The sequence below is a fragment of the Scyliorhinus torazame genome, chromosome 13, assembly GCF_047496885.1.
Source record: "Scyliorhinus torazame isolate Kashiwa2021f chromosome 13, sScyTor2.1, whole genome shotgun sequence".
NCBI classification, from domain to species: Eukaryota; Metazoa; Chordata; class Chondrichthyes; order Carcharhiniformes; family Scyliorhinidae; genus Scyliorhinus; species Scyliorhinus torazame.
In genome coordinates, this window is record NC_092719.1 from 84,565,086 (window position 1) to 84,591,703 (window position 26,618).

The following is a 26,618-nucleotide window of genomic DNA, read 5'->3' on the forward strand; positions in this document are numbered from 1 at the left end:
CAGGGCCTGATGGGATCTACCCCAGAATACTGAAGGAGGCTAGAGAGGAAATTGCTGAGGCCTTGACAGAAATCTTTGGATCCTCACTGTCTTCAGGTGATGTCCCGGAGGACTGGAGAATAGCCAATGTTGTTCCTCTGTTTTCGAAGGGTAGCAAGGATAATCCAGGGAACTACAGGCCGGTGAGCCTTACGTCAGTGGTAGGGAAATTACTGGAGAGAATTCTTCGAGACAGGATCTACTCCCATTTGGAAGCAAATGGACGTATTAGTGAGAGGCAGCATGGTTTTGTGAAGGGGAGGTCGTGTCTCACTAAGTTGATAGAGTTTTTCAAGGAGGTCACAAAGATAATTTATGCAGGTAGGGCAGTGGATGTTGTCTATATGGACTTCAGTAAGGCTTTTGACAAGGTCCCTCATGGTAGACTAGTACAAAAGGTGAAGTCACACGGGATCAGGGGTGAGCTGGCAAGGTGGACACAGAACTGACTCGGTCATAGAAGGCAGAGAGTAGCAATGGAAGGATGTTTTTCTAATTAGAGGGCTGTGACCAGTGGTGTTCCGCAGGGATCAGTGCTGGGACCTTTGCTGTTTGTAGTATATATAAATGATTTGGAGGAAAATGTAACTGGTCTGATTAGTAAGTTTGCAGACGACACAAAGGTTGGTGGAATTGCGGATAGCGATGAGGACTGTCAGAGGATACAGCAGGATTTAGATTGTTTGAAGACTTGGACGGAGAGATGGCAGATGGAGTTTAATCTGGACAAATGTGAGGTAATGCATTTTGGAAGGTCTAATGCAGGTAGGGAATATACAGTGAATGGTAGAACCCTCAAGAGTATTGAAAGTCAGAGAGATCTAGGTGTACAGGTCCACAGGTCACTGAAAGGGGCAACACAGGTGGAGAAGGTAGTCAAGAAGGCATACGGCATGCTTGCCTTCATTGGCCGGGGCATTGAGTATAAGAATTGGCAAGTCATGTTGCAGCTGTATGGAACCTTAGTTAGGCCACACTTCGAGTATAGTGTTCAATTCTGGTCGCCACGCTATCAGAAGGATGTGGAGGCTTTAGAGAGGGTGCAGAAGAGATTTACCAGAATGTTGCCTGGTATGGAGGGCATTAGCTATGAGGAGCGGTTGAATAAACTTGGTTTGTTCTCACTGGAACAAAAGAGGTTGAGGGGCGACCTAATAGAGGTCTACAAAATTATGAGGGGCATAGACAGAGTGGATAGTCAGAGGCTTTTCCCCAGGGTAGAGGGGTCAATTACTAGGGGGCATACGAGACAAGTTTTTTACACAGAGGGTAGTGGGTGCCTGGAACTCGCTACCGGAGGAGGTGGTGGAAGCAGGGACGATAATGACATTTAAGGGGCATCTTGACAAATACATGAATAGGATGGGAATAGAGGGATACAGACCCAGGAAGTGTAGAAGATTGTAGTTTAGTCGGGCAGCATGGTCGGCATGGGCTTGGAGGGCCAAAGGGCCTGTTCCTGTGCTGTACTTTTCTTTGTTCTTTTGTTCTTTGTACTGAGATACAACAGTCTCACACACGCTGTCCTAAGATATAACAGGCAGTGCACACGACTGAGATATAACAGTCGATACACACTGTACTGAGTTATAACAGTCTCACACACACTGTACTGAGATATAACACTTACACACATACTGTACTGCAGTACTGTTGCCTTTTTTACCTGCTATAAATATGGCAATCAATAAGGTTGCCCTTCTTTCTTTAGATCTCGATATTATATTGCTCAGAGTCGCCAGGTATCAAATGATACCACCACAAAGTTCAACCAGCTATCGATCAAAGAGCCAAACACCAATTAGTTAGTTCAAGATCAATGGTACTTTATTCACACACAAGATTAATCATGCAACATAAACACTACTAGTTAAACTACACCTATCAACTATGACAACATGTACTTAACTTCAGGCATCCGGCTTAGATCAGAGGAACAGTGGCCTTTGCTCGAATCTGGATCTATCGGGTCTGGAGAAGTAACTGCTGCTCAGCTGAGCTCATCCATCTGGTAACGGCCGTTGAACTTGGACTTGCTTCTGGTGGTGCTGCACTTGGAGGTAGACATTGCCGGAGCGCCAGGTCCAAGAGAGATCGAACACATGGTGGTCTCTCCCTTTATCCTTGGGGAGTTTCGCGCTCTTTTGGGCGGTCCTTCTGTTTGGAACCCATTAATTGGGTAATTCTTGATCACTGGATTTGATTTGAGCCAATAAAGGGGCGGGTGCCTTGATGGCTGGGCGTGTCCTAAGCGGTCATTGACCCTGTTGTTGATGCTTCCTGAGTACAGGGAGTGGCGCTGAAATGTCTGGGATTGTATCGGTTGCTCAAGCCTTTTGTCTTACGGAGATGGGCCATCAAAATGCTAATCGGTTGGGGGTTTCGATGCTGTCTGGATTCTTCGCTCACAAATATACATTCAGGCTCTGAGCCTGCCTGAACCTTACATTGTCCATTTTCCCGTCATGCTTTGCGACCGTCCATGTTTCTTATTGTAAGTGGCCATCCCAGATGACTACAGATTAACAGTCTCACACACTACTGAGATATTGCAGTTTCTCACTGTACTGAGTTTCACACATACTGTACTGAGGTATAACAGTTTCATACATACTTAATAATAATCGCTTATTGTCACAAGTCGGCTTCAATGAAGTTCCTGTGAAAAGCCCCTAGCCGCCACATTCCAGCGCCTGTTCGGGGAGGCTGAAAAGGGAATTGAACCCATGCTGCTGGTCTTGTTCTGCATTACAAGCCAGCTGTCCTAGCCTACTGTGCTAAACCATCCCCTGGTTACTGAGATATAACAATTTCACACACATTACTGAGGTATAACAGTCTCACACATACTGTACTGAGATACAACAGTCGTACACACACTATACTAAGATGTAACAGTCTCATACATTCTGTACTGAGATATAGCAGCCAGTACACACTGCACTGAGATATAACAGTCTCTCACACACTGTACTGAGATATAACAGTCTCACAGACTGCACTGAGATATAACTGTCGTATCATAGTATACTGAGATATAACAGTCTCCCACACTACTGATACAATAGTCAGTACACACTACTGAGATATAACAGTGACTGTGCTGAGATATGTCTCCCACACACTGTATGGAGACATAATAGTTAGTACACATTGTAATGAGTTATAACAGTCTCATACACTTTACTGAGATAGAACAGTCTCACACAAACTGTACTGAGATATAACTCTCACACACTGTACTGAGATATTGCAGTTTCACACACACTGTACTGAGTTACAACAGACACACACACTGCAACGAGATATAACAGTCTCATACACACTGTACCGAGATATAACAGTCTCACACACACTGTACTGAAATATAACAGTCTTATACACGATGTACTGAGATACAACAGTCAGTACACATATCCTGTACAGAGGTATCAATGCAAGCAAACTGTACCGAGAATGTTTTATCATTGGAGTAGAAGCTGATTTAAGAGGAGTTTAGAAGTTTGATTATCGGTTAATTATTACTGTCAGTCCAAGGGTTTTTTAAACAGTAATATTCCGCCGGAAGAGCTATTTTGTGGAGTTGTGGAAGTTGAATCCTCGATAAGATTCACGGTACAACCAAGCCGCCAGCTCAATGTCACAACTCTGGTGTCGACACGGAACGGGTGCAATTCATTGAAAGATTCATTGCCGAGGAAGGATTGCGAGAACGGGAAGTGTTCCCAGAGTGAGGGACTGAGTGTGTGGGACTGAGTCTGTGACGGACTGAGTGTGTGAGGGTACTGTGTTGGGACTCCAGTGAGTTGAGCTTCACAATGTCGAATGCCTTCAGGCTGCTGGTTAAAAACGCTGCTCAGGTTGTTGGGGTTTGTGACAATGGAGAACAATATCTGAGCAAAAGCCACATGCTGAACGTTACAGTCATTCCTCATGGGAGCCTAGTGATCGGGAGGTAAGTATTCAAACCCTTGTTTGGGGGGGGGGGGGGGGGGGACAGACAAATCTGTAAATGTGCTCAAAGTCCAATAATCCATGTTACTCAGGAATGTTATTCATTAAAAACTCCTTCTGCCAAATCATTGTCTATCCATGTCCCCTCTCCTCATCTCCGTCTTTCTGCAATTGGCCTGGTTCCTCAGGAGAGGTCAATCTGAGGCCCGAACTGCCCTTTCTGCTGGTTGTAAAAATTCCCAATGAACTATTGGGGAGCAGAAGAGGGATGTTCTCCCCAGTGTCCTGACCAATATTTAGGTTTAAATCAACATCACTAAAAGAGATAATCTGGTGATTATCCCATTGCTGTTTTGGGATTTTGCTGTGCATGAATTGGCTGCAGCTTTTTTCACATTATAACACTGGCTATATTGATTGGTTGTAAAGCCTTTGAGATATGCGGAGATGTTGAAAGCTGGCAACCAGTGTTTCTGCTTCCATCAAGTGACTTGTTTTCCAACCTCAATTTACAGAGATGGCCTCATTGAGGCAGTGGGGCCCACAGAGATTATCCAGTCCAAATATCACGCAGTCACATTTGACCAAGAAATCGATGCTAGTGGAATGTGTGTGCTGCCAGGTTAGTAATTCAGGGTACACAATTCTTTTTAATATCTGCAATGAAGACAATTTCACACTCATGTGTTTTCTATGTCATCTTAATTTTTCATTTCTAGGTCTGGTGGATGCACACACCCATCCAGTGTGGGCTGGAGACAGGGTTCATGAATTTGCAATGAAGGTAAGACCAGGCCATTGAGAATGTAATGGGCCCAGACAGAACAGAGCACGGGGCACGGAACCGAACAAAGGGACCCAGAACAACATGGCGCCTGGAAAGAGCATAGGCCTCGATCAGAGCTCGGGGCCTAGAACAACACACGGGGCCTGGAACAGATCACGGGGCAGTGAACAGAGCGCGGGCCTAGATCAGAGCACAGGGACCTAGCACAGAGCATGGGGCCTAGAACAGAACACTGGGCATGGAACAGGGTGTGGGACCTACAACAAAGCGTGGATCTAGAACAGAGTGCAGGACCTAGAACAGCTGTCTGCTCCATTCTGGGCCCTGTGCTCTCTGCTCCATTCTGGATCCTGTGCTGTCTCCTCCTTTCTGGGCCCTGTGCCGCCTGCTCCTGCGGGCTCTGTGCTGTTTGCTCCATCCTGAGCCCTGTGCTGTCTGCTCCATCCTGAGCCCTCATGCTCCAGTCTGGCCCTCATGCTTCAGTCTGGACCCTGTGCTGGCCTAGAACAGAGAGAAATGGTCCAGAACAGAGCTCGTGGTCTGCTCTGTAACCCAACATTACCGAGATAAACAATTTCTCGCTGGAGCTGGATTAACCAGTTTTAAGTTAAGTGCCCTGTAAGAAGAGGTGAGACACCCAATGCTGAAGCAGCGAACACAATGTTCAAAAATGTATATGTGAGATGCGGACAAGGTTGGCCCAGGATTTTTTGCCATACCTGGTTACCTGGAAAACGTGGTGGAGAGCTGCCTGCTTGATCTGCTGCGTGGTGTAGGGGCAACCACGGTGCTCTTGTGGAGGAAGATCCATAACCTTGAGCCAATGACGACAAGGGAACAACGATATATTTCCAGGGGAGGATGGTGTGAGGTTTTGAGGGAATTTTCTAGGTGATGCTGGTGCTCCCATGCAGCTGTCCCCACGTGTCCTTCCAGATGGATAGGGGGAGGAAATGGCGTAGTTTATTGTCACTGGACTTGTAACCCAGTGGTAATGCTCTGGGGACCTGGGTTCAAATCCTGTCACTGCAGATGGTGAAATTTAATTCACTAAAAATTTGGAATTAAAGGTCTAATGATGATCATGAAACTATTGTCGATTGTCATAAAAATCCATCTGGTTTACTAATATCCTTTAGGGAAGGAAATCTGTCCTTCCCTGGCCTGGCCTACATGTGACTCCAGACACACAACAATGTGGTCGATTCCTAACCACCCTGTGAAATGGCTGAGCAAGCCACTCAGTTCAAGGGCAATTTGGGATGAGCAACAAATTCTGCCCACATCCCATGAACGAATAAAAAATAAGAAGTTCAAAGCTGTGGGTTTGGATGAATTGCTAAACACTACATAAAATGTTCAGATCAACTTGTCAGGTGAGGTGTGTGACAAGGGAGAGGAGACATGGGAGTAACTCGTGGATTGAAGGAGTACCTGGGGTTAAGGGTTGGCTGTTGGGTAAATGATAATCAAAGGACATTTTGCTGGCTGTGTGAGACATGTAAAGATGCACTTCACCAGCGAGGCAGGTCCCTAATTGGCTGGAGTTAACATTGACCATGAAGCATGGGAATATGGGGTGAAGCTACTGTAATAATATGCAGCAACAGTGTATATATAAAGGTGTATATAACCTCTGACCACTAGGTGTCATGTAAGAGGAACAGGACACTGGAACCGGACAAAGCCAGTCTTGATCAGAGTTCCAGGAGCTGTTAGCAACACGGTTAGAAGATCCACAGTTTAATTAGCAATAGTTTAGTTTACCCACAGTTTATTCAACATTACATAACTAGTCTTGAACCAGATGTTCTGTCGTACACTGATTTATTTATTATCATAGTACACAAACATAACAGCTACCACATAACTAATACCTAATTTTGATAAGGGGTCATTGAGGAAGTGAGGTTGAACTGTACAATAGTCATTTTTTATTGAATTCAGCTGGCAGGGGCATCGTACATGGACATTCACAAGGCAGGAGGAGGGATTCACTTCACTGTGGAACACACAAGGAAGGCATCAGAGGAAGAGCTGTTTGACAGCCTGAAATGGCGGCTGCTATGCATGCTAAGAGCTGGGACCACTCTGGCCGAATGCAAAAGTGGCTATGGTCTGAATCTGGAAACTGAAAGTAAAATGCTTCGTGTGATCGAACGAGCTCGAAGGGAGCTCAGTATCAGCATCTCCACCACTTACTGTGGTGCTCATTCTGTCCCCAGGTAATGGCACCAGTTGCTCAGGCAGTCTTAGTTTACACAATGCTTGTCATTTTATTTTCCACCTATAGCTGACCTACATATGCTCCAATGCAACATTGAGGGAGTGCTGCATTGCCTGAGGTGCTATCTTTCTGATATATTTTATTCAGGCATTTTCATAAAAAACAAACCGAAGCAGAAGCAAAATTGTACAACATAAATAACCCACTCTCCCCGCTCCCTACTCTTGCCCCTTCCTCCCGTCCTGCCTTCACCATTTTAACCCCCTTATCCCCCCTCCTCACCCTCCCCATTTGCTGACTTCTCAATCCTCTTTAAAGACATCAATGAACAGCTTTCACCTCCGAGCGAACCCATCAATCAACCCCCTCGGGACAAATTTGACCTTCTTCAGCCTTCGAAATTCCGCCAGGTCGCTCACCCACCCCCCTGCTTTCGACGGCTCCTAGTCCTTCCATCCAAGTAAGATCCACCTCTGGGCTATCAGGGAGGCAAAGGCCAAGACACCAGCCTCTCTCGCCCCCTAGACTCCCGGATCTTCCGACACCCCAAAAATCGCTACCTCTTGACTCGGGGCCACCTTTACGCCCAACACCTTGGACATTACGTCCGCAAATCCCTGGCCCTTTAGCTTCGGACATGCGCAAAACACGTAGACGCGATTCGTGGGCCTCCCACGCACTGTGCACACCTGTCGTCTGCCCCCTCAAAAAAACTTACTCATCCGCGCTATTGTCATGTGCTCTGTGAAGTACTGTAAACTGAATAAGGCTTAGACTCACGCACAAGGACACATTCACTCTCCACAGAGCCTCAACCCACGTCCCGGCCTCCATCTCCCCACCCAGCTCCTCCTCCCACTTCTACTTTATATCCCTCACCGGGGCTACCTCCCAATCCATCATCTCCTTGTAGACCTCAGACATTTCCCCATCTCCCCCTTCGACAGCACCTTGTCTTGCAACCCCAAGGGTGGGAAAGGACGGCACGTCTCTCTTCATAAAAACCTGAACCTGCAGGTACCTGAAACCATTCCTCCTGGGCAGTTCGTATTCTTCCACCAGGTCCTCTAGTTTTGCGAAACTGCCCCTTACAAACAGGTCACTGAATCGTTCAATCCCTGCCTGCCGCCACCTCCGAAACCTCACATCCAGCACCCCGGTGCAAACCTATGATAATCATAGATCAGTGCCCTCAACGAGGCACCCTCCAATCCTTCCCCCCCTCACCCTCGCTCCAAAAAAGCCCTTTTGACCCGTGAGGTCTTCCCCGCCCATACAAACCCAGAGATCAGCGTGTTAACCTTTTTAAAGAACAACTTCGGGACAAAGATTGGGAAGCTCTGAAATACAAACAGGAACCTTTGCAGCACCGTCATCTTAACTATCTGTACCCGACCCGCCAACGACAGTGGCAGCTCATCCCACCTCTTGAAGTCCTCCTTCATCTGCTCCACGAACCGGGTCAAATTCAACTTGTGCAACTGCGCCCAACCCCGCGTCACCTGAATGCCCAGGTATGTAAAACTCGCTCCCACTACCTACCCTAATCTCTCCTACGCTCTGACCTCAATTGGGAACACCTCACTCGTTCCCATGTTCAACTGGCACATGGAGAACCGACCAAAGTCCTCCAAAATCCCCATAATGCCCCCAATGCCACCCAGCGGGTCCGAAATATATATCAACAGGTCATCCACGTACAGCGAAACCCTGTGCTCAATGCCCTCCCCCCACTGCCCCCTCGCACAATACCGTTCCAATCCATCGACCTAAGCGCCATAGACAGTGGCTCTATTGCCAAGACAAAAAAACAACGGGGAGAGCGGGCACCCCTTCCTCATCCCGCAGTGCAGCCCAAAATATCCCAAGCTCACCCGGTTCATCCGCACCCTTGTGACCGGTGCCTTGTACTGCAACTGGACCAAGTCCACAAACCCCTGCCCGAACCCGAACCTTTACAGCACCTTCCACAAATATTCCCACTCCACCGGGTCGAAAGCCTTCTCTGCCCCTAATTACATTTAGCAACCACCTCACATTCGCCGACAACTGTCTCCCTTTCACAAAACTCCATTGGTCCTCGTCTATCACCCCCAGGACACAGTCCTCGATTCGCGAAGCCAACACCTTCGCCAGCAACTTGCATCCTCATTCAATAGCGATACTCGGACGAAACGATCCACACTGCTCCAGACCCTTGTCCTTTTTCAATGTCAGGGAGATGGATGCCCCCCCCTCCCCCCGCCCCAGTCCACTCGCAAATCCACCCAGTGTAGTGCATGGTCTAAAACCATAATCGTTGAATACTCCGAATCGACCACCCCCGCCAACAACACCTTATCCACCACAAAAAAGTAAATCTGGGAGTGCACCCCGGTGCACATGGGAAAAATATGAAAATTCCTCCACATTTGGCCTCCCAACCTCCATGGGTCCACCCTCCCCCCCTCCCTCCCCACATCCCCCATAAGCTCCCTAAACCCCTTCTTTGCCACTGCTGACACCTTCCTTGAGCTTGAGCGGCCCAAGCTTGGCTCTATAACCGTGTTAAAATCACCCCCCCAATAATCAACTGGTGTGAGTCCAGATCAGCAATCGTCCCCAGCACCTGTCTCATGAAATCTACATCATCCCGACTTGGGGCATAAACGGTTACCAGGATCACCGGCAACCCCTCCAGCTTCCCACTCACCATCACAAACCCCCCCCACCCTGGATCTGCCACTTTGTTTCCCACCTCGAACACCACCTGTTTATTCACCAGCACTGCCACCCCCCTCATCTTCATTTCCAGTCCTGATTGGAACACCTGCCCTCACCCATCTTTTCCTCAACCTCGTCTCCCTTCAGACTCCTCAGGTGCGCCGTCGCATGTGACATTCGACCGGCCCATTCCGCACTCTCCCGTTCCATGGGGTGAGGGGTGGGGGGGGGGTCGGGGGGCGAATTCCCCGCCCCTGGCAATCTACCATATCCCTTTTTGGGTCAGCCCCTGGCCCGTGTCAGGTGACCCTCCCAGCCCACCCTTGGATGTCCACCGTCATCACTCCCTTTCCAGCTGCGCCACAGCAACCACACCCTTATCAGCAACCCTTCTCCCCCCATTTCCCAAACAAAGCAACAACCCCATCCCCCTCCCCTATGTCCCCATCCCTATCTCTACCTCCTGATAACCCCCCACTGCACTCCCGTTAACGAGCCCGCCCAGCTAGCATGGCGGCCCCCGCCCAAGGCCTCCAAACTCCCTAGCCTCCCAAATTCCCCCCCCTCCGAGTACAAAGAAACCACCTCACCAATACCTCCAAAGTTCAATGTCCTCCTTCTCATGCCAGTCCATTGTCTCTCAGAAACTACATCACCTCCTCCGCTGTCCCAAAATAAAATTCACGCTTTTGGAAAGTCACCCAGATGCGGGCTGGGTACAGCACCTCAACCATCACCCCCTTCTTGAAGAGGGCAGCCTTGACCTGATTAAACCCGGTCCACCTCTTCGCCAGTTCCGTACCCTAGCCCCCCCCCCTCCTGCTGACGATTAATTCTCCGCGAAGAAGTCCCTCTCAAGGCGAACTTAATCTTCTTTAGACCAAGAAAGCTCGCCATGTCGGTTAACCAGGTCTCTGACTTCGGGGGCTTTGAGTCCCTCCAAGCTAGCAGTATCCGTCTCCGGGCTACCAGGGAGGCAAAGGCCAGAACATCTGCCTCTTTCTCCTCCTGGATTCCCGGGTCTTCCGACACCCCAAAGATCGCCACCTCTGGACTCATTGACACCCTTGTTTACAAGACTCTGGACATGATGTCCGCAAACCCCTGCCAATATCCCCTAAGTTTTAGACACGCCCAGAACATGTGGACATGGTTCGCTGGTCCACTCGCACATTTTACACACCGATCCTCTACCCCAAAGAATCTACTCATCCGGGCCACTGTCATGTGGGCCCGATGGGGACCACCTTGAATTGATTCAAGCTGAGCCTTGTGCATGTAGCGGTCGTGTTGACTCTGCTCAATGCATCCGCCTATTAGCCATCCTCCATCTCACCCCCAAGCCCCTCCTCCCACTTCAACTCCTCGGTCTGCGTCTCCTCCGCCCCGTTAAGTTCTTTGTAGATGTCCGAGACGCTCCCCTCTCCCACCCATCCCCGAGACATGACCCTATCCTGGATCCCCCTTAGTGGCAGGAGTGGGAAGGATGATACCTGCTTGCGCAGGAAGTCCCGCAACTGTAAATATCTGAATTCATTCCCTCTTGCCAACCCAAACTTCTCCTCCAGCGCCCTCAAGCTAGGGAAGCTCCCTTCCAGGAACAGGTCCCCCATCCTTTCAATTCCCACCCTTCGCCATACTCGAAACCCCTTACCCAAGGACCCTGGAGCAAACCGGTGGTTGTCACATGTTGGGGACCAAACCGATGCTCCCATTGCCGGGGTCGATGACCGTATTAAAATCCCCTCCCATCACCAACTTGTGTGAGTCCAGGTCAGGTATCTTCCCCAGCACCCTCTTTATGAATTCTACATCATCCCAGTTTGGCGCGTACACGTTAACTAAGACTACCTTCCTCCCCTCCAGCTTACCGCTAACCATGACATAACGGCCCCTCCCGTCCGAGACTATACTGCCCACCTGAAATTGCACCCGCTTATTGATTAAAATCGCCACCCCTCTAGTCTTGGTGTCCAGCCCCGAATGAAAGACCTGACTGACCCAACCTTTCCTTAACCTGACTTGATCCGCAACTTTCAGGTGTGTCTCCTGCAACATCACCACGTCCATCTTCAGAGCCCTCAGATGCGCGAACACACATGCCCTCTTGACCGGCCCATTCAACCCTCTAACATTCCAGGTGATCAGCCTAGTTGGGGGGCACCGCACCCCCCCCTCCGCCAATCAGCCATCCCCTTTCCTGGGCCCACCTCCAGCCCTGCGCCACGCCTTCATCGGCCCGCATGATGGCAGCCCCCACCCCGACCTCCTCTCTGTCCCTAAACCTAAGTCCCTCCCTCGTCAGCAGAGTAACTCCCCCCCCCCCCCAGCAACACCACTTTGTAACCTAACCCCTGCCATATATTGAACATATACACCCCCCACCCCCCACTGTACGTCCGTAGACTAGCTCACCCAGCTAGCCTGGTGGCCCTCGCCTCCGGCGCCAAGAAGTCTCCCACCTATTGTTCCCTACTCCCCATCCCCCCGCCCATTGAACCACCTCCCTCATCAAACCGACCCAAACAATCTCCCAAGGAGACAACACAAAACAAAAACCCACAAAAAAAACCCCAATAGTGCAAATCAAAGTAATAAAAAGTAAAATGCGCCCACCAGCCACCCCTACCAAAACACCGAAAACCCGTAGAACTGAATAACTTTTACTTCCCCCATCTTCACCCAAACTTAAAAGCAGAAGAAAAACAACAATCAAAACGTATAAACATCGCTCAGAAAAGTTACAACTTAAAACCAAAAAGTTCTCAGTTCAGCACCAGCCCTTTCTTCTTGGCAAAGTCCATCGTGTCCTCGGGCGACTCAAAGTAATGGTGCTGGTCCTCATGCGTAACCCAAAGTCGCACTGGGTATAGCAGCCCAAATTTCACCTTCTTCTTAAACAGGATTGCCTTCACTTGATTAAAGCCTGCCCTCCTTCTGGCCACCTCCACACTCAGGTCCTGATAAACACGCAATATGCTATTGTCCCATTTGCAGCTCCGCGTATGCTTGGCCCACTGGAGAACACACTCCTTGTCCAAAAATCTGTGGAACCGAACCACCATCGCCCTTGGGGGGTACCCCGGCCGCAGCTTCCTCGCCATCACCCTGTACGCCCTGTTCACCTCCAACGGTCGGGGAAAAGCCCCCTCCCCCAGAAGCTTCTGAAACATACTCGCCACAAACGCGCCAGCATCAGCCCCCTCAGCCCCTTCAGGGAGACCAACAATTTTTAAGTTCTGCCGACGAGCTGTTCTCCAGATCCTCCACCTTCTCCAGCAGCCTCTTTTGCTGATCCTTCAGCATCCCTACCTCTAGCTCGACCACCGTTTGGTGCTCCTCCTGGTCCGCCAGCGCTTTCTCCAACTTCTGAATGGTCCGATCCTGGGCATCCAGCCTGCGCTCCAGCCGATCGATCAACTCCTTTATCGGGTCAAGACAGTCCCGTTTCTGTCTGGCAGAGCCCTCTTGGATGACCTGCATCAGCTCCTCCATCGATGGTTGGGCCGTCGCAGCAGGGGTCTGAACATCAGCCATGTTGTCTTCAGCCGCAACCTCCACCCAGCCCTTGCTTATCTTTTTATTTCTTCCTTTTCGGTCACTTGGGGTTCTCCATTCTGCGCCTTCAAAGCCAAAACTCAAAACCACACAAAAGTCGGGGAAAAGGTCCAAAAGTCCGGCCAGAGAGGGAGCCACCAAATGTGTGACTTACTCCCTCATAGCCACCACCGGAAGTCGAGAAAAAACATTTTTCCAGATCTTTTTTGCACCCTTTCTGAAGCTTCCCTTTCCTTCCTCCCGTTTGGTGGCCAGAACTGGACAGAATGCTCCTGTTGAGGCCAAACCAATGTTTTATAAAAGCTGATCGTAACTTCCTTGCTTTTGTACTCTCTGCCTCTATTTACAAAATCCAGCATCCAGTATGCCTTTTAAATCACTTTCTAACCTTGACCTGGCAACTCCAGTTTTTCCAGTCCCTCTGCATTAACTGAACTCACTCATCCCTGGTACCAATATGGATGGCACGGTGGCACAGTGGTTAGCACTGTTGCCTCACAGTGCCAGGGACCTGGGTTCAGTTCTGTCCTTGCGAGACTGTCTTTGTGGAGTTTGCTCCGGGTGCTCCGGTTTCCTCCCACAGTCCAAAGATATGCGGGTTTGGTGGATTGGTCATGCTAAATTGCCCCTTAGTGTCCAAAGGTGTGTTGGTTAGGTGGCATTACGGGGATAGGGCAGAGGAGTGGGTCTAGGTAGAGTGCTCTTTTGGATGGTTGGTGCCGGCTTGACGGGCTGAATGGCCTCCTTCTGCACTGTAGGGATTCTATGGCATTCTCATAAATCACTCCCAGTCTCTCCAAGGTCTTGATATCCTTTTTTCCCCTTTTATTAAAATATAAATTTAAAATACCCAACTTTTTTTTTCCAATTAAGGGGCAATTTAGCGTGGCCAATCCATCTATGCTGCATACCTTTGGGTTGTGGGGGTGAGACCCATGCACACATGCACACACGGCACATTCCACATGGACAGTGACCTGGGACCAGGATCGAACCCTGGACCTCGGTGCCAGGAAGCAGCAGTGCTAACCACTGCACCATCGTGCCGCCCCTTTCTTGACATCCTTCTTAATGTGTGGTGCTCAGAATTGGACACAATTCTCGGCTGAGGCAGAATGAGCGATTTAAAAAAAAGTTTTACATAATTTCCTTGCTTTTGCACCTTGTGTCTCTCGATTAATAAAACCAAGGATTCCATGTGCTTTTTTGACAACCGTCCCAACCTGTCCTGCCATGACGAAGATTTGATGACACACATCCCAAGGTCTTTCTGTCCCTGCACTCCTTTTAAAACTGTATATTGCCTCTCCGTATTGTTCCAACCAGAATGTATCACTTCAGTGCTTGACTGTGTTCAATTACATCTGTCCATTTCACCAGTCTGCCTGTGTCCCCCTGAAATTCCTATTGTTTCATATATTTCTGAGTTTGTGTCATCGACAAACTTTGGAATTATGCTCTGTATAGTCAGGTGTAGGTCATTCCACTATCCAAACGTACCTTGAGCCGTAAGTGCAAGCCTTCCAACTTTTTCCCTGCCATGGTTTTGAGATGACTACTCATATAAAAATTTGTTATTTTAAAATTTCGAAGAACACGGGACCATACAGTGCTCAAAATAAAAGTAACTGCTGTAAATATGATTCCAATTTACCAGAGGGAAGACCATGGGAGAAACTGTGAATGATATAATTCAAGTTCAGCTCCCGAAACTGAAGGAGATGATTGTGAATGGTGAATTTCACATCGATAACATTGACGTTTTCTGTGAAAGAGGGGTCTTCGACCTGGATTCCACCAGAGCTATATTACAGGCTGGGAAAGAGATGAATCTCCAGATTAACTTTCATGGTGATGAGCTTCATCCAATGCATGCTGCCGAGGTAAGGTGGGTTATATTAACATGCTGTTACAATAATTACCACAGAACCTGCTGTACCATCAAATCACTGGGATTTTATGCAATTGTGCTCAATTAATCTGTTCCAGCAATTAACCAAATCACACTATGGACACCAAAACAAATGATCAACTCACGATTATATGGCAGCTTTAATGAAGTAAAATTGGCCAAAGCACATGACAAATCTGACAGCACTGGACATACAAAGAGATATTGGACCAAGTGATAACAACGACGGTCAAAGAGACAGGTTTTGAGTATTTTCTTAGAGGAGGAACATAGAGAGATGGAAAGGTTTAGGGAAGGAATTCTAGAGCTTCGCTGGCTAATGGCACTGCTGCCAGAGATGAAATTATGAAAACGGGCTGGAGCAGAGGCCAGAATTGGAGGGGCTCAGAGTTCACAAGATTGGAGTGTTGGAGAAAAAGAAAGACAGAGTTGCATTTCTACATTGACCTCCAGATGCTCCAAAGTGATTTTACAGCCAATTAAATACTTTTGAAGTGTCTTCACGTTTGTAATGCAGAAACAGAGAAGTTTGCAGAAAGAGCTCATGGAAAGATTTCAACATAAAAATGAAGATGTAACAATAGAAATGGAAGAAATGCTGATCCATGGAGCCAATATAGACTGGGGTGTAACATTGAAATGTAGAAAGCAGGAGCAAGGAGGAGGCCATTCAGCCTTTTCAGCCTGCTCTGCCATCCGTTATGGCTGATCATCCAACTCAATAGCCTAATCCCACCTTCCTCCCATATCCTTTGATCCCCTTCATCCTGAATGCTATATCTAATTGCTTCTTGAAAACATGCAATGTATTGGCCTCTACTTCTTCCTGTGGTAACGAAGTCCACAAGCTCACCACTTTCTGGATGAAGAGATTTCTCCTCATTTCTGTCCTAAATGATCTACCCCGTATCCTCAGACTCTGACCTCTGGGGCGTCATTCTCCGACCCCCCGCCGGGTCGGAGAATGGCCGTTGGCCGCCGTGAATCCCGTCCCCGCCGAAGTCTCCGGTACCGGAGATTGGGCGGGGGCGGGAATCGGGCCGCGCCGGTTGGCGGGACCCCCCAGTGGATTCTCCGGCCCGGATGGACCGAAGTCCCGCCCAGGAATTGCCTGTCCCGCCGACGTAAATCAAACCTGGTATTTACCGGCGGGACCAGGCGGCGTGGGCGGGCTCCGGGGTCCTAGGGGGGGCACGGGGCAATCTGACCCCGGGGGGTGCCCCCACGGTGGCCTGGCCTGTGATCGGGGCCCACCGATCCGCGGGCGGGCCTGTGCCGTGGGGGCACTCTTTCCCTTCCGCCTCCGCTACGGCATCCACCATGACGGAGGCGGAAGAGACTCTCCCCACTGCGCATGCGCGGGAAACTGACAGCGGCCGCTGACGCTCCCGCGCATGCGCCGGGAAACTGACAGCGGCCGCTGACGCTCCCGCGCATGCGCCGCATTTCCGCGCCAGCTGGCGGGGCAACAAACGCCATTTCCGCCAGCTGGCGGGGCGGAAATCCCTCCGGCGTTGGCCTAGCCCCTCAATGTTGGGGCTAGGCCGCCAAAGATGCGGAGCATTCCGCACCTTTGGGCCGGCGCGATGCCCGTCTGATTGGCGCCGTCTTTGGCGCCAGTCGGCGGACATCCCGCCGTTGGGGGAGAATTTCGCCCCTGGTTCTGGACACACCCACCATTGGGAACATCCTTCCTGCATCTAGCTTGTCTAGTCCTGTTATAACTTTGTAAGTTTCTTCTGAACTCCAGCGAATACAATCCTAACCGATTTAATCTCTCCTCATACATCAGTCCCACCATCCCAGGAAGCAGTCTGGTAAACCTTTGCTGCACTCCCTCTAGAGCAAGAACATCCTTCCTCAAATAAGGAGACCAAAATTGCACACAATATTCCAGGTGTGTACAGTGATGGTGGATAAAGGGAACTTTTGTGAGTTAGGATGTGTGCAGCACACTTTTGGATTAGCTCATGTTTGCGTTGATGTAAGGCTGGACAAAAGAGCACTGAACTAGTTGAGTCTGGAGGAGACAAAGGTATAGATGATGGCTGCAGTAGCAGATGAGCTGAGCAGGGGCAGAGACAGATGATGTTTGGACAGCAGAAATAGATAGGATTGTGACCCAGTGGCAGTGAAGGAATGCCGATACAGTTCAAAGTCAGGATGGTGAGTGACTTGGAGAAAAACTTCCAGGTTATGGTGTTCCCAGGTATCTGCTGCCCTTGTCCATCTAGATGGTAGTGGTCGTGGGTTTGGAAGGTGCTGTCTAAGGAGCCTTGGTGAGATGCTGCAGTGCATCTTGTAGGTGGCACACACGGCTGCTATTGTCTGTTGGTGGTGGAGGGATTGAATGTTTAAGGTGCTGGGTGGGTTCCAAATCAAGTGGGCTGCTTTGTTAGGATGGTGTTGAGTTTCTTGAGTGTTGTTGGAGCTGCACTCATCCAGGCAACTTGAGAGTATTCCAGCACACTTCTAACTTGTAGATGGTGGACAGGCTTTGGAGAGTCAGGATATGAATTACTCGCCGCAGGATTCTGAGCCTCTGACATCTTGCCGCATGCGGGAAGTTAAACCAGAGGCACAAGAGCATGGTGAGGAAGGACATAGTTTTAGACAAGAACCTAGATGGGAAATGTTTAAATTTACACAAGCTCTTCCAAAATTTGAGGAAAAGGATGTGGAACCATTTTTAATTTGTTTTGAAGTGAAACAGATGAAATAGCTAAAATAAATTTGGACATTAGAATCATAGAACCATAGAAAGGTTACAGCACAGATGGAGGCCATTTGGCCCACATTGTCCACGCCCTTTCTTATCCCACCTTCCTGCACACGTCCATAGCCCTATAGCTTTCAGCACTTAAGGCACTGATCCAGGTACTTTTTAAAAGAGCTTAGGGTCTCCAACTCCACCACCAACTCAAGCAGCAAATTCCAGACTCCCCCTACCCTCTGCGTAAAAAAGTTCTTCCAAAAAAAAAAAAAGATCTTGAGAGAGGGCAGCACGGTGGTGCCGTTGTTAGCACTGCTGCCTCACGGTGCCGAGATCCCAGGTTCGATCCTGGCTCTGGCTCACTGTCCGTGTGGAATTTGCACATTCTCCCCGTGTTTGCGTGGGTTTCACCCCACAACCCAAACAGATGTGCAGGGTAGGTGGATTGGCCACACTAAATTGCACCTTAATTGGAAAAAATGAATTGGGCACTCTAAATTTATATTGGGCTGGTGGCGCAACGGTAGCGCATCTGACTCCAGATGAGAAGGTTGCGTGTTTAAATCACGTCAGGATCAGGAAGTTTTTCTTTGCATCAGTATTCACCAAAGAGAAGGAATTGGTAGATGTTGAGTCTGGAGAAGGGTGCGTAGATAGCCTGGGTCACATTGAGATCCAAAAAGACGAGGTGTTGGGCATCTTGAAAAATATTAAGGTAGATAAGTCCCCAGGGCCTGATGGGATCTACCCCAGAATACTGAAGGAGGCTAGAGAGGAAATTGCTGAGGCCTTGACAGAAATCTTTGGATCCTCACTGTCTTCAGGTGATGTCCCGGAGGACTGGAGAATAGCCAATGTTGTTCCTCTGTTGAAGAAGGGTAGCAAGGATAATCCAGGGAACTACAGGCCGGTGAGCCTTATGTCAGTGGTAGGGAAATTACTGGAGAGAATTCTTCAAGACAGGATCTACTCTCATTTGGAAGCAAATGGACGTATTAGTGAGAGGCAGCATGGTTTTGTGAAGGGGAGGTCGTGTCTCACTAACTTGATAGAGTTTTTCGAGGAGGTCACAAAGATGATTGATGCAGGTAGGGCAGTGGATGTTGTCTATATGGACTTCAGTAAGGCCTTTGACAAGGTCCCTCATGGTAGACTAGTACAAAAGGTGAAGTCACACGGGATCAGGGGTGAGCTGGCAAGGTGGATACAGAACTGGCTAGGTCATAGAAGGCAGAGAGTAGCAATGGAAGGATGTTTTTCTAATTGGAGGACTGTGACCAGTGGTGTTCCGCAGGGATCAGTGCTGGGACCTTTGCTGTTTGGAGTATATATAAATGATTTGGAGGAAAATGTAACTGGTCTGATTAGTAAGTTTGCAGACGACACAAAGGTTGGTGGAATTGCAGATAGCGATGAGGACTGTCAGAGGATACAGCAGGATTTAGATTGTTTGGAGACTTGGGCGGAGAGATGGCAGATGGAGTTTAATCCGGACAAATGTGAGGTAATGCATTTTGGAAGGTCTAATGCAGGTAGGGAATATACAGTGAATGGTAGAACCCTCCAGAGTATTGAAAGTCAGAGAGATCTAGGTGTACAGGTCCACAGGTCACTGAATGGGGCAACACAGGTGGAGAAGGTAGTCAAGAAGGCATACAGCATGCTTGCCTTCATTGGCCGGGGCATTGAGTATAAGAATTGGCAAGTCATGTTGCAGCTGTATAGTCGCCACACTACCAGAAGGATGTGGAGGCTTTAGAGAGTGTGCAGAAGAGATTTACCAGAATGTTGCCTGGTATGGAGGGCATTAGCTATGAGGAGCGGTTGAATAAACTCGGTTTGTTCTCACTGGAACGACGGAGGTTGAGGGGCGACCTGATAGAGGTCTACAAAATTATGAGGGGCATAGACAGAGTGGATAGTCAGAGGCTTTTCCCCAGGGTAGAGGGGTCAATTACTAGGGGGCATAGGTTTAAGATGAGAGGGGCAAGGTTTAGAGTAGATGTATGAGGCAAGTTTTTTACGCAGAGGGTAGTGGGTGCCTGGAACTCGCTACCGGAGGAGGTGGTGGAAGCAGGGACGATAGTGACATTTAAGGGACATCTTGACAAATACATGAATAGTATGGCAATAGAGGGATACGGACCCAGAAAGTGTAGAAGATTGTAGTTTAGTCGGGCAGCATGGTCGGCACGGGCGTGGTGGGCCGAAGGGCCTGGTCCTGTGCTGTACATTTCTTTGTTCTTTTCTTCTTTGTTCTCATGTCCCCTCTACACCATCTGCCATTTATCTTGAATCTATGTCCCTGGTTCTAGAATTCTCCACCCAGGGAAACAACTTTATCCTGTCCACTCTATCACTTCCCCTCATAATTTTGTACACCTCAATATAGTCACCCCTCAGCCTTCTTTGTTCCAATGAAAATAACTCCAACCTATCCAATCTCTCCTTGTAGCTACACTTTTCTAGCCCTGGCTACATCCTTGTAAGCCTCCTCTGCACTCTCTCTAGAGCAATTACGTCCTTCCTGTAACGTGGTGACCAGAAATGCACACATTATTCCAGTTGTGGCCTCACCAGCGATTTGTACATTTCCACCATTCTTTCCTTACTTTTATACTCTCTGCCAACGAAAGCGAGCATTCCATATGCTTTCTCTACAAGACGAAAAGCAAATTACTGTGGATGCTGGAATCTGAAACAAAAACAGAAAATGCTAGAAAATCACAGTAGGTCTGACAACATCTCTGGAGAGAGAAGGGAGCTATCATTTTGAGTCTGGATGACTCTTTATCAAAGCTTGTCAAAGCAGCTTTCTATCTACACAGATGCTGTCAGACCTACTGTGTTAATCCAGCACTTTCTGTTTTTGCCTTCTTTACAACCTTGTCCACTTGAACTGCTGCCTTTAGGGACTTGTGTACTTGTACTTGTATGCCAAAATCTCTCATTTCATCTACCCCTCTTAGTATATTACCATTTATTGTGTACTCCCTATAACTATGTGACCTCCCAAACTGCATGACATCACACTTCCCTATGTTAAATTCCATCAGCCGCTTCATCGCCCACTCCACCAACCCATCTATATCATTTTGGAGGTTATAACTAATCTCTACACGGCCACCACTCAATCGTTGTGTCATCTGCAAATCTCCCAATCATGCTCCCCACCTTCACGTCCAAATCGGTAATATATAACACAAACAGTAAGGGTCCCAACACCAAGCCCTGTGGAACGCGACTTGAAACAACTTTCCAATTGCAAGGGCAGCTATCGACCATTTGTTTCCTGTCACTAAGCCAACTTTTTATCCAGTTTGCTACATTGCCCTGTAGCCCATGGGCTTTCACTTTCTTGACCAATATGCCAAGTCGTATTTTTCTTTCCAAAATTCACGTACACAATATCCACTGCACTACCTTTACCAACCCTGCTTGCCACTTCCTCAAAGAATTCAATCAAATTGGTGAGGGAAGACCTTCCTTTAACAAATCCATGCTGACTATCCCTGACTAGTCCATGCCTTTCTTTGTGAAATCTCTCAGGATTGATTCTACTAATTTGCCCATCACTGACTTAAGCCTAACTGTCCTATAATTATTTGGCATTTTCTTCAATCCCTTTTTAAACTTATACAAATTAGACTGGTGGTGGAGTTAGTGTGGTGTATGCATCATTGTAAGAAGTGGTATCTGTGTTTAGTGGTTAGGACTGCTGTCCCACAGCGCCAAGGATCCAGGTTCGATCCCGGCCCCAGGTCACTGTCCATGTGGAGTTTGCACATTCTCCCCTTGTCTGGTGGGTCTCACCCACACAACACAAAAATATGTGCAGGGTATGTGAATTGGCCATGCTAAATTGCTCCTTAATTGGAGAAAAAAGAATTGGGTACTCTAAATTTAAAAAATATATATACTTTTTCCTTCATCCTTTTAAACATGAGAAGGATAGGAGGTAGGAAGGTGAAAATAAATCAAATACTCAAGGAGGGGATGGAATAATTGGAAATGGTCAGGAAATTTCCCCTCAGATCAAAAGGAAAATGCTGAGGGCGGGAGTGACATTCAGAGTATTTCCATTGTAAGAAAGTGGGACATATTAGGGCAGATCGTTAGAAATTAAATGAAAGACCTGTTGCAGCAATAGGAAAGGAAGCACAAGAAAAATAAATGGCTTTTAAAACTATTGCAGTGGTGCAGGTGGAACATGCTCTTTCAGAATCTATCAGAAAGGTGGATGAGGTTCATAGAATCATAAAATCATAGAATTTACAGTGTAGAAGGAGGCCATTCAGCCCATCGAGTCTGCACCGGCCTTTGCAAAGAGCACCCTACCCAAGCCCACACCCCCACCCTACCCCCGTAATCCAGTAACCCCACCCACCACTAAGGGCAATTTTGGACACTGAGGGCAATTTAGCACGGGCAATCCACCTAACCTGCACATCTTTGGACTGTGGGAGGAAACCGGAGCACCCGGAGGAAACCCACGCACACATGGGAAGAACGTGCAGACTCCGCACAGACATTGACCCAAGCTTGGAATCGAACCTGGGACACTCGAGCTGTGAGGCAATTATGCTATCCACTATGCTACCATGCTGCCCAAAATATTATATATTGTGACATGAGTGATTGTGAACTAAGAAAACTGAATTTGTATGATGTAATACGTTTTGTGGTTAGATATTTGCGTTAAGCCTGTGTAAAGTGAATGTAATACCAGTGCAAATAAATCTTCATGATTATGAAGATATCCTTCTTTCAAAGGGGGAGGTATTTGGAAAGCAAAGGTAGTGGTCAGGTAGGTTGTATTGGTGAACATTAGAAATAAGGTATAGTTTTAAGTGGGTTTAATTTAACCTTTCTGTGCCTGGAAGGGTAAAACCTATTGTTAGATTCATGCTGGACAAAGGTATTTGTATGTGATGGGGTTGGTTTCAATTTCAACTATGATTCTATTGTGCTTAGAGGCTATGGCATGAAGAATAAATAGGCCAGGAGAAGTAACAGTTATGGGGCTGGATTCTCCGTTCCCCAACGCCGAAATCGCGTCAGCGATGGGGTGGAGAATCCGTTTTGACGTCAATATCGGGGGCAATGCCGGTTTTCTGATGCCCTGCCCCCTGAAAAGCGGCGTACTCTAGGAGTACGCCATGACCTGAGGCCCGCCTCGCGATGCTCCGTCCCCGACCAGACAGGTTCCCGACGGCGTGGGGCTCTCGTGGTCTCACCCGTCGTGAACTTAGCATGGCGGCTGCGGACTCAGTCCGGTGCCGCCACAGTCGGGGGAGGGCTGATCCATGGGTAGGGCAGGCTTTATTCAGTGCGGGGGGCACTGTGGGCGGGTGGTCCGAGTCGCATAAGCGGCCAAAGTGGGGCACTACTTTTGAAGTCCGGGTCTGCGGGCTGAGTCCGCCATGAAGCACGGCGTGACCGCTGCAGGCCGTCACCGTGCGCATGCGCAGCCACGGAATCGGAAATGCTCAGGACCGTATCGGTAGCTTGAGCAGCGAGCTCTATGCTGCCTCCCTGCTAGCCCCCAGCAAAATGGGGAAACAGTGGCTGTTTTGCGTCAGTTTTCCTAGCATAAAAGACCACCGTTTTCACGCCGGCATGGGGATTTAGTCTCCCAAATGGAGAATCAAGCCCATGGGGTGGGATTCTCCGTGAACCAGTGGGGCGGGACACTCCGGCGCCGAGGAGTGGCGTGAACCACTCCGGCGTCGGGCCGCCCCAAAGGTGCGGAATCCTCCGCACCTTCAGGGGCTAGGCTGGCGGCGGAGTGTTTGGCACCATGCCAACTGGCGGCGAAGGGCTTGGCGCCGTGCCAACCGGCAGCAAAGGGCTTCTGCCGGCCGGCGCGAGTTGGCGCATTAGCGGGAGCGCCAGCGTGTGCTGGCATCATCCCAGCGCATGCGCAGGGGGGGGTTCTTCTCTGCACCGGCCATGGCGGAGGTTGACAGCGGCCGATGCGAAGGGAAAGACTGCCCCCACGGCACAGGCCCGCCCGCGGATCGGTGGGCCCTGATCGCGAGCCAGGCCACCATGGGGGCAGCCCCCGGGGCCATATCCCCCCGCGCCCCCCCGAGGACTCTGCAGGCCGCCCGTGGAGCCAAGTCCCGCCGGTAAGGACCTGTTGTGACTTACACCGGCGGGACCCGCCGAAAACGGGCGGCCACTCAGCCCATCGCGGGCCGGAGAATTGCCGGGGGGCCCGCTGCCAGCAGCCGCCAGCCGGAGTGCCGCGATTCCCGCCCCCGCCAAAACCCTGCCTCCGGAGAATTCGGCAGCCGGCGGGGGCGGGATTCACGCCGACCCCCCGGCGATTCTCCGACCTGTCGGGGGGGTCGGAGAACCCCGCCCATGGTCTTTTGAGCCAGGGTTCCATTCTTCCCTTCCAACTAGAAATCAACTGGGATTGTAACACTTGCCAATTGTTAGTTCATGCCTGGATATTGTCCAGGTCTTTCTGCATTTAGGCATGGACTGCTTCAGTGTCTGAGGAGTCACAAATGGTGCTGAGCATTGTGCAATCATCACCGAACATCCCCACTTCTGACCTTATGATGGAAGGAAAGTCATTGATGAAGCAGCTGAGGATGGTTGGGCCTAGGGCACTACCCTGAGGGACATCTGCAGTGGTGTCCTGGAGATTAGATGATTGACCTCCAACCACCACAACCATCTTCTTTTGTGCTACGTATGAGTCTCACCAGCAGAGAGTAATCCCCTGATTCCTATTCATTCCAATTTTGCTTGAGCTCCTTGATGCCACACTTGATCAGAACATAAGAACATAAGAACGAGGAACAGGAGTAGGCCATCTGGCCCCTCGAGCCTGCTCCGCCATTTAATGAGATCATGGCTGATCTTGGTGGACTCAGCTCCACTCTCCGGCCCGTACACCATATCCCTGAATCCCTTTATTCTTTAGAAAGGTATCTATCTTTTTCTTAAAAACGTTTAAAGAATGAGCCTCAACTGCTTCACTGGGCAAGGAATTCCAGAGATTCACAACCCTTTGGGTGAAGAAGTTCCTCCTAAACTCGGTCTTAAATCTACTTCCCCTTATTTTGAGGCTAAGCCCCCTAGTTCTGCTTTCCCCGACCAGTGGAAACAACCTGCCCTATCTATTCCCTTCATAATTTTATATGTTTCAATAAGATCCCCCCGCATCCTTCTAAACTCCAATGAGTACAGTCCCAGTCTACTCAACCTCTCGTCATAATTTAATCCCCTCAACTCTAGGAACAACCTAGTGAATCTCCTCTGCACTCCCTCCAGTGCCAATATGTCCTTTTTCAGGTAAGGAGACCAAAACTGAACACAATACTCCAGATGTGGCCTCACCAACACCCTATACAATTGCAGCATAACCTCCCTCGTCTTGAACTCCATCCCTCTAGCAATGAAAGACAAAACTCGATTAGCCTTCTTAATCACTTGTTGCACCTGCACACCAACTTTTTGCGACTCGTGCACCAGCACACCCAGGTCCCTCTGCACAGCAGCATGTTTTAACATCTTACCGTTTAAATAATAATCCATTCTGCTGTTATTCCTCCCAAAATGGATAGCCTCACACTAGGCAACATTGAATTCCATCTGCCAGACCCTAGCCCATTCACCTAACCTATCCAAATCCTTCTGCAGACTTCCGGTATCCTCTGCACTTTTTGCTTTACCACTCATCTTAGTGTCGTCTGCAAACTTTGACACATTGCACTTGGTCCCCAACTCCAAATCATCTATGTAAATTGTGAACAACTGCGGGCCCAACACTGATCCTTGAGGGACCCCACTAGTTACAGGTTGCCAACCAGATAAACACCCATTTATCCCCACTCTCTGCTTTCTGTTAGTTAACCAATCCTCTACCCATGCTACCACTTTACCCCCAATGCCATGCATCTTTAGTTTATGCAGCAACCTTTTGTGTGGCACCTTGTCAAAAGTTTGAAGTGTGGTGTTGGGCAGTGTATCTGTAATTGTCTCATTCACAAAAATAGTGATCTCAAAACAATAACAGATAAACACGATTAACCCACACACCCCAAAATTATTCTTCAAGCTTTTCCGATTTATGTTTTGTGACTGTAACTGGTGTGAGTCGAAGGGGCTCTATTCCTGTTGAAGTCTTTGGTTTATATTCATTTGAACCTACGATGCCATCAGTATTTTAAGTGGTTGTGCTCTGAATGAATACAGGATGGAGAATTCTAATACTCTGCTTCTCACTGTTAATCTTTTCCACAAAATAGCTTGGGGCTGAACTTGGTGCTCTCGCAATAAGTCACTTAGAGGAAGTGAGTGATGCTGGAATTGCTGCCATGGCGACTGCGAAATCAGCTGCCGTGCTTCTCCCGAGCACTGCATACATCCTAAGGTATTGAACTTCAGAAAGTGTCTACATAGGGAAGAGGAGTAGAGAGATTGGGAAGCTCAGATTCACAAATTATTAGAAGTTAATAAGGTAAAAAAACAGGAAAGAAAGTACTGGGACTCATTTCTGAAGGGTTAGAATGGAAAAGCAGCAACATTATGTGAAACCTATATCAGATCTTGGTTAAGCTGTGTATAGTTCCATCCGTAAAGGATAGAGAGGTTTCAAAAACGATTTACAGAAATATTACCAGAACTGAGAGGTTATACCTATCAGGAAAGACCAAACAGGTTGGGTCTCTGTTGTCTGGGAAAGAAGAGGTCTTTAAGCTTGTGA

General features: G+C 48.7%; 1 protein-coding gene across 1 annotated transcript in view; it reads left to right on the plus strand.

The window, feature by feature from the left end:
* Nucleotides 1-3,497: 3,497 nt before the first annotated feature.
* Nucleotides 3,498-26,618, plus strand: part of amdhd1 (amidohydrolase domain containing 1) — a 54,270-nt gene continuing 31,149 nt past the window's right edge. The window contains exons 1-6 of the mRNA XM_072471927.1: nucleotides 3,498-3,994; nucleotides 4,509-4,615; nucleotides 4,713-4,777; nucleotides 6,728-7,005; nucleotides 14,926-15,151; nucleotides 26,161-26,285. Coding sequence (XP_072328028.1) covers nucleotides 3,858-3,994; nucleotides 4,509-4,615; nucleotides 4,713-4,777; nucleotides 6,728-7,005; nucleotides 14,926-15,151; nucleotides 26,161-26,285 — 938 coding nt within the window. The 5' untranslated portion in view covers nucleotides 3,498-3,857. The remainder of the gene's footprint in view (nucleotides 3,995-4,508; nucleotides 4,616-4,712; nucleotides 4,778-6,727; nucleotides 7,006-14,925; nucleotides 15,152-26,160; nucleotides 26,286-26,618) is intronic.